The following is an 8,690-nucleotide window of genomic DNA, read 5'->3' as shown; positions in this document are numbered from 1 at the left end:
AGCTCCTCATGACCTGGCTGGGGGTGCTCCGAGCCGTGTCATTGGTGCCCACGTGAATAAGGAGCACGGGGTAGTGGTCTGTGGGCCGGAGGAGCTGTGGGATCCTCTCCGCAATGTCTCGGATGCGGGCCCCCGGGAAGCAGCAGACTTCCCGGGCTAAGGGGTCAGGGCAGCAGATAAGGAAGAGAAAGAAAGAATCAAATCTGTTAGAGATGCCATGTTCCAACTCGATTCTCCATCTGTTGTATCTCTCCAAAAGCCTTCTGTTTCTCAACTAAGTCTTAAAAAGTCTGCAAGAGGTAAGGATTTCTTATGATTGGGGGGAGGGGTGGTGGTGTAGTTGCACCTCCCCTACCCTTTAATTCCTGCTTTACCCAAACTTTAAAACCAAAGGCCTGAGTGGGGCAGCTGCATTTCTAGTCAGGTAGTGCTGAGAGAGCCAATTGACTTCTATCACCTCCCTAATTCCTGTTAATCTCTCTCCACTCCACAGGTGTTAACATCCCTCTCCCCTTTTTAACAGTCCTGATGTTTCACTCTTCAAATTATCCTTTCTTCTGCAGCCCTTCCTGGTAATTTCTCTTTTCTATTTTACAGCCCTGTGGACTGTTTAACTCGACTTAAGAACCTTAACTCGGTCACAGTAATATTAACTCAGGTGTAAAAATAACTGACAGGGAAGTATTGGAGGCATTGTCAAGATCCTCAAGAATGCTAGATTTTGTTTTATGAAACTGAATAAAAGAGGTAACTTTAACTATAATGACTACAGCATTAATGATACATTCTGTGACTACTTTTGCCTATACTTCGTTTTTTTTAAATTTATATATACTCTAGGAAATTAGTGCACATTCCAATATTTGCTTTTTGCTTTGATCTTAAACTGAATAATATAGTACTAAGCCCTACCATATAAGTAAAGCTTGTAGCTTCTCTTTAACAGGAGAAAAATATGTGTTGTTTTATATGGGATGATGTGCCACACCATTTGCACCCTTTTTCAAAATCCTAGATTTGCCCATGCTTAGGGAGATCACTTTTATTGAACAAACTGTGTAGTTGGGATAAAGTTAGACCAGCTTTCAAGTGCAAGACATTCTTCATCAGGTCTCTGCCTACAGGAAGCCAAGCACCACAGCTTCCTGTGATCAGAACCCTAATAAAGAATGTCTTGCATTTGACACTTCATCTAACTTTATCCCAGCTACATAGTTGATCTAATAAAAGATATCACCCTACAAAATCCTTCCCTCTCATAATTTATGGACCATGATGGCTACAATATCATTCTTACACTACTGTTAAATAGTTTGGGAATGGTTTAAAAAGGTTTTCAGGGCTCGTGGTCATAGGCGGAAGAAGAAAAAAATTTCAGGGGGGGAGGAACATAGTACAGTGGAGCTGAGAGGATGGTGGGACCTCCCCCTTTGGCCCCCAGTGGTGCACACAGCGATGGGAGCCGTCCACCTGTGCCCCTAGACGAGTCACCAGGCTCTGACTGTCCCATGACCTGGCCCAGCCGGGGCTCCATTCACAGTGAATGGGGCTCCAGCTAGGCTGGCTCCCGGGACAATCCCCACAGTGCAGCAGGGAGTGGGGCAGTGGCAAGGCTTCGCCCTGGTCTTACTCTGCTCTCTCCTGCAGTGTGGAGGTCTCGATCTGCCCCGACTCTTCCCCAAGCCCAGGGTGATACAGAAAGAAAATTAAGAGCAACTTACCTGCCTGCATGCAGCTGGGCCAGCTGCGAGTGTGCAGGGTATCTGAGTGTGCCTGCCCCTCCCCCTCGGTGCAGCAGCCCATGGCCAGGCTGCCCTAAAGCTATGTCTGCTGCTGCCCACTGTTTGGGGAATCTGAGCCCCATTAGCCACCCCACCTCTTCCGCCTATACTCATGGTAGAGGTAATATCTTGTATTAGACCAGGGGTGGGCAAAATGCAGCCTGGGGGCCGGATGCAGCCCACCAAGCCATTCTATCTGGCCTGCAGGGCCCCTAAAATATTTAGAAAATTAATATTAACCTGCTCTGGGCTACCTGTCATGTGGCCCTCAATGGTTTGCCAAAACTCAGTAAGCAACCCTCTGCCCAAAATAATTGCCCGGCCCTGTATTACACCAAGAAGATTTTTGAAAAAATCTTGTTGGTCTAATAAAAGATACCACCTCTACCATGAGCCCCAATTGCTTTTTCCTCTAGACCAATACGGCTACAACCTGGATACCTTAAAAAGGTTTTGTTGTTCATCTTTAAAGACAAGGTGTGAATCCACCCTAGTGAGGAAGTGACTGAATATTCATAACAGAAAGTAAACTAGAAAAGAAGCTGGTTTAGTGGTTGAATAGAAGGGCAAAGTGTGAGAATTGTGTGGTTCTCTTCCAAGGTCCCTCACGGATTCCCTGTGTGACCTCAGGGTTCATAAAAGATTAACTTTCAGACACACTGAGCACATCTACAGGTGCATTAATGCGCTTTTCCTAATGCACATTAAATTTAGTACGTCGAATGTGAGGTACTAAATTAATATGCATTAGGCTGTACTAATGCACAGTAGAACAAATTTTTAGATGACACTTAATGCGCAGTGGCCTATTTAACTGAGCATTAGTGTAATCGCACAGCTTTTTTACACGCTGCTTTTATGTGCGGTAATATAGGCTACTGCACATTGAAGTGCACATGTAGATGTGCCCACTGAGTACCCACTACCCCAATGAACTAAAATATCAGACCCTTATGCTCTGCAACTTGGTCTGCACACTCCACAAGAGGATTGCTTGTTAAGGGCTTTCCTATACCTGGGTGAGAGCTGGAAACAGAGAGGATTACTTTAGCAGATTAATATGTGACAGAAAGCAAGTAGTGCTTGTCAGGTCTGCAGCAAGTAATCTGGGTTTCATGCCAAACAGAAGGGCTGAGAAGAGCTTTGCCCAGCAGGCTCATAAATGCCTGGCCCATGCTTTATTGCCCGATGCTATGATTGCTTCCTGAAACCTCTACAGAAATGCCTACAGCTGCTCTGAGAGAGCTTCCACTTGATCATCTGTCAGAGAACCAGAGCCAGTGCCAAACAAACTGGCTTGTCCAGTATGTCTTATTTTATGGAGAGTTAATCTAGGGTTACAATACATCTGGGTTTTCCCAGACATGTCCTCTTTTTGGACCCTGCAATCTCTGTCTGGGTGGTTTTTTGAAATATGAACCAATGTCCAGGATTTTGCTTTGCTCCGCTGGCAGAAGCAGGGGGAGGGCAACTGGAGGTAGCGGGTACATGTGCATCTGCACGTGCACACATATGTGGCCAGCTTGCAGCCAGGCAGCATCGTGGGAGCAGCCTCAGCAGCTGGATGCAGGTAAATCTGTGGGGGGCGGGGGTTAGAGGGTCAGGGCTTGAGGACTGTCAGGGTGTGTCGGGGGGCAGCGGTGTGTGGAGGGGATGGGTGTGTGAGGGGGCCTGGTGCCTGCTGGCACTGGAGAAAGATGTCCAAGTGCCAGGGCTGTGGCAGGGCACAGGGATGGGGGGCAGGCACCTGCCCCTCTAGTAAGGGTAAGGGGAGGGGGGCCTTTGATGGCAGCAAGAAGCTCTGTCACCAGGCTGGAGGCACAGGATCCAGTGCCCATACTTGTAGGGCTGGGCTGATCGGGAGACACTGCCTGGAGGAAAGTACCTGATGCAGCACTGGAGCCCCAGTCCAGGGTGGGCAGGTGTCACGGCATCATTTATACCTTCCCGCTTGCATCAGGGCCAGACTCATTCCGCCGCCGCCTGCATGAATTGGAGTTGCTGCATTCTGGCCTGGTAACTGGGGGCCCCTTCCAGAAGGGTTAGGGGGAATGGGGGAGTGGGGGAACTGCAGGTCAGGAGTGAGGGGCACTGGCAGGGCCAGGGGGCCGCAGGTTAGGAGTGAGGGGCACCAGCAGGGCCACAGGTCTGTGGGTCAGGAGTGAGTGGCACTGGCAGAGCCCCTCTGCCTGTGGGTGGGGAGTGAGGAGTCCCTCTGAAAGGTGTCCTATTTTTTGGAACTGGGCATATTGTAACCCTGCCTGGTGGGGCGTGTTATTCTGTTTGTTATTGGTGGTTTTGTAAAGGGGAAATGATCCTAAGGCGCAGTAGCATAGCCAGGCAGCACTTTGCACCAAAAATGAAAATCCGTCCCTAGGCCCTGGGTGATTGCCCATCACCTCATCACCACTACTGTCCTTTTCCATTTCAATAGAAAGCAGATAACATTCTCTCCTTCAGGGCAAAAGAAGTCTTATCCCTTTTTTTGCTCTATTTAGAAACCCACAGCTCTATGCATATGATAGATCTGATGTGGCCTCATTAGCACTTCTTAACCCCTCTCTTCAGATGAGCTGCAGGACTGAGACAAGGACACAGCCAGATCTGCACTCCTAGTATACAGCTATTCAAATCAGTGCCCAAGTAAGCTATGCAGTCCTTGTTCCTGCTTCAGGAAATGCCTGCCTCATGAGCATGACGCATTCCTGATGAGGTTAATTGCCACATGGGACACAAAACTATGCAGTCTGAAGTGAAATACATACATCAGGATTATGGCATTTATGAAGAGGGGGCTCAAGCTGCAGTTTCTTCCTACCCGGTGTATGAACACTTCCATCCTACAACCAGATGGAGCTATGTTATAGATTGCTTGCAGCTGGCAGCCAATCCATCTCACTGAGATTGTTGGTCAATTGTTTCATTGCTGCTGCCATAGACACAGTTCACAAGAGGCAACACTCCTCTGCTCATCCATTCCAGCACCATATTTTGGGTACCCGAAACAAGCCACATAGGGATGCCACACAGGGGGGGCTCCCAGGACAGGCTAGTTCCCTTCCAGCTCAGAAGTAAGGAAACCTGTGCACCCGAGTAGGAAATACTTGCTTCCCAAGGACAGCACGAGAGAGAAGGTACAGCCACCCCTGAGCACTCTTAGCCAGGTAGTTTTGTGGTTCACAAGTATTCTCAGATGTCAGAGTGCTTTGTACAGTCCAGATGTGACTGTGAAAATGCTGGGCTGATATGTATATGTGTGTAGGGGTGGCAGAGGCATGAGAGGAAGTCCCTGCTGCTGGGATGGGTGCAGCTGTGATTATATTTGAGGTGTTCCTATGGCATTCCTGGGTGCAAAATCATTTCCCATTAAAACTCCACCAGCTTTTTGTCACCCTTGCTGCTCTGGCAACTTTAGGTTACTTTGCTTTGGGGTTCTGCCTTCCATGGAGTATGTTCTTGGCTCCACAAATTGGCTCCCAGTTAAACATACATCACACATGCCCAGCCCCTGCCTTCCAACAGCTCTTGATAAATCCTTCCCCCACTACAGCCAGTGGCACAAGCCACTGGGAACCCTGCAGAAGGAAAACAAGTGTGTGGGTCTGCCTGGCCCCGAAAAGATTACATATGAGGTTAAAGCTATTGCTTGAAGATGGAAAGTGTTCGTGACCAGAAGAAAAGCATTCCCTTACATAGTGGAGGTTGGTCCTTGATCATGGCTTTCTACATGATACAAACAACAGTGACTTCTCTGCTCCTTACCAATGCAAGTTTTTTGATCCTCATCGAGTTGGTAACCAAAGTTACAGGTGCACTCTGGACCAGAGCTGGTGTGACGGCAAAGATGGGAACATCCACCATTGTTGGTCTCACAGCTATTCACAATCTCCATCTCTATCCCTGGAAAGCAGATAGACAGGCTGCATGAGTACATATGCAGCACTCTGTAGCATTGCATTTGTCCCAGGGTCATGACTGAGTCATATCCATCACAGGCCCATTGTGCCACAGTCTGATGGGGACCTACTGCTGGGCACTAGCAACTAAAACCAAGCAAGTCTTAACATGTGTACAAAATATATCTGTCTAAACATGGGCCCCAGGAATCATGAGAATGGAAATAACCTGCAAAGGACAAGGAATAAGACTAGCTGTGCCTGGATCCACTTCCGGCAAAGGGAGCAACACACAAACATACAGCCCTCCCTGTGCCAGGCCAGGCCCCCTTATCTGTGCACAGCTGTGTTGCAGAGCAGTCTCTGCATCACCTTTTGGACAGACCTGGGTATGGGCAGATTGAGCCCGCTACTTGGTCCCATCACTGGCTCCTGATTTCTGCTATGCTCCAGTACACGCTGCCAGCCAGAAGTTAGCCCCATACCTTCCTTGTTTCAGCACATCAAGTTTTGATGACAACTAGAAATGGGAACAGCAGCACAGAGCTAATGACAGAAACACTTAGATCCCTACAGCTAGAGGAGCTGGACCCAGTGCCTGACATGCTGGAAGAAGCATTAGATGCAAACAGATACACAAGGCTTTTGCCACAGTATAAAGAGGTTTCAACTGAGTCGTCTATGGCTGATACAAAGATTATTAATCATGTCCTTTAAAATAAAGCTGGTTATTTAAGTTTTCTTAAGCACAAAAGGACTTGTGCCTGCAAGGTCCTTGGCTCTGTTCTGTGCTTCCCAAAAACAAATTCCTATTTTTACTGCATGAAACACAGCTGGGTGTTTTTGTGAAGCCCTGGTAGTATCCTGAGCAGGTGAGATCAGCAGAAGCATGTGGCCCACAAATCCTGTGTCCCTCTGGGCAGTCACTAGAGCCATGCCCCAGTGAGGAGAGCATATCTGCCTTGCACTCTGGTCTCCAGAGGATTAAAGGGGAGAGTGAGTTGGAGAACATTGCATTCCTGTCTCTCTGTTACCACAGTAAAGCAATCAGAGTGTTAGGGAAGGCAAGTCTCTGCTTCTGAGGCACCTGACAAGGAGGCTTGAAGAAAATTAATACTACAAAAATCATCAAATTGGGGCCTTTGTCTCAGGAAGAAGCCACAGCCTCATGGAGGCAGGTGCAGAGGGTGAGACATCCTCTCACTTGGAGAGGCGGCCATTTCACAGCACAGCAGCGGTAGCTGATGCCAGCAAGTGCAGGGGATGTGGGGAAGGCACTGATTTAGACTACCTGGTCCAGAGTCTTGCATCTTTTACCAACAAACAAACCTGACTAAAAGCTCTGGGCTTAGAAAATCTCCCACATGTACCAAAGCCACCTGCAGACCAGTGAGCAGCAGAAGCCAAGAAGAGACTGGCCAGCTTTGCCAGAGCAGTTACAACCTTCAGTTAGCCCTTCACAGAGAAGATCTACTCTCAGGCTCATGTTTGGCTTCCTGAAATGATGCTCTATAAACCGAGCTGACTTCATTTCTCATCTCTGTCCAAGAGAGGAGGGAACCTTGCTTGTTTAATACAAAACAATCATGTTAAGGGAAATATCTTTATACGATCTGCAGGCTTCAATAAGCTGTGCTACTTGGGGGGAAATAAGTCTTATCTCAGGGCTTCAGTGGGATACAGCTTCACCCCTGCACTGCATATCGCTGCCAGACCCTGTCAGTTCGACTTGATTTCTTCTTAAGTCAAGTTTAATGTGAACACCAAGGCTTAAAGCAGTTGTTAGGTTTACTGGGATCTGACTGTCCTGGGCTCTGACTTGCATCAAAACAGGAAGAGGACAGTTATTTACACAGGCATATTAAACGGCAATTTCCTCAAATTAACTCTGATTGGCCAGGAGAAAAAGTGTTACATTGGTACTTCACAGGGATGTAACACGGGACAATGGAGTTGTATGTTTGTACGATCCCAGAACATGAAAGTCTTTGCTCCCAGAGAAATGTGACATCTGTTTTTAGTCTAAGATTAGCAGTGAGTGCCTTACCAGCAGGACTGGGAAAGATGGAAGGATAAACCTACATTTGTTTCATCCCTAGATGGAGCTAAATGAACCATGTGACGTCAAGTCCTACCTCCAATTACAGCTCTGAAGCTCCTTGATTATCCCTTCAAGGGTAGCCAAGAGCAAAATTTGGCTCGCTGCTTTCCAGCAGCTCCCCCTCACTGCAGCCAGCAGCATCAGCCCTTTAAGGACCTGACATAGCGTCTTCTTGGGTGGGGGAACAACAGTCACATTAACATCCTGGGAAATGGGCCAGCGGGAATGCCAGTAATGCTCATTGTATCAGCTGCTATGGAGCAATAAAATGTGAAAGTCTGTCAGTCCCAGGGGTCATCTCAGTGCTGCTTCTTTCCCGCCTGAACCCTTATAAGCAAAGAGCTCTCTCCAGGTTGCCTGAGGGCAAGGGGCTCCTTCAGGACAATATACACTTACTGTAGCACTGTTTGCCATCTGCTCCCAGCTCATACCCAGGGTTACAAGTGCATTTGAAGGAGCCCCGAGTGTTGAGACAGCTGTGTGCACACATGGCCAGTCCAGTCGCACACTCGTTCACATCTGCAAGAGAAAACAGGCAGTCAGCACACCCAGCTAGCAAGCTCTGCCAGGAAAATGTTCCCCAGAGAGCATGGCTGCCTGCATTTCAGAGTCCTCAAGGGTGGAATTTGCAGGGTTCTCTGTACCTGGTCTCCTAGGGCGCAGACAGAAGTGCAGCTTCCGGCTGTAACTCAGAATGCTTTGCAGGAAGTGCTCTGAGTTACAGCGATCCCCCAACCAAACAGAAGTTCACTCTTGGTTCCAAGGCTGGAGGGGAATCTAGTTGCTGGCTACAAGCCTGCAGCTGGTTTCCCTTAGCAATGGCTTTTTTTTTTTTTTTTTTTTTTCTGTTTTTTTGCACCGGTCCTGGAAGCACTGCAATACCAGGTCAATGCATGGAGTGGATGGAGCACG

General features: G+C 48.1%; 1 protein-coding gene across 3 annotated transcripts in view; it reads right to left on the bottom strand.

The window, feature by feature from the left end:
- MEGF6 (multiple EGF like domains 6) overlaps window positions 1-8,690 on the bottom strand; it is a 313,131-nt gene that overhangs the window by 51,365 nt on the left and 253,076 nt on the right. For all 3 annotated transcript variants that reach the window (XM_019541243.1, XM_019541244.1, XM_019541245.1), the window contains 2 exons: window positions 8,175-8,297; window positions 5,544-5,681 (listed from right to left, as the gene is read on the bottom strand). In XM_019541243.1, the coding sequence (XP_019396788.1) occupies window positions 5,544-5,681; window positions 8,175-8,297 (261 nt within the window). The remainder of the gene's footprint in view (window positions 1-5,543; window positions 5,682-8,174; window positions 8,298-8,690) is intronic.

This window comes from Crocodylus porosus, unplaced genomic scaffold (genome assembly GCF_001723895.1).
Source record: "Crocodylus porosus isolate Cpor-Errol unplaced genomic scaffold, CroPor_comp1, whole genome shotgun sequence".
NCBI classification, from domain to species: domain Eukaryota; kingdom Metazoa; phylum Chordata; order Crocodylia; family Crocodylidae; genus Crocodylus; species Crocodylus porosus.
Note: the sequence above shows the minus strand (reverse complement) of the source record. Positions and strands in the feature narration are given on the sequence as shown.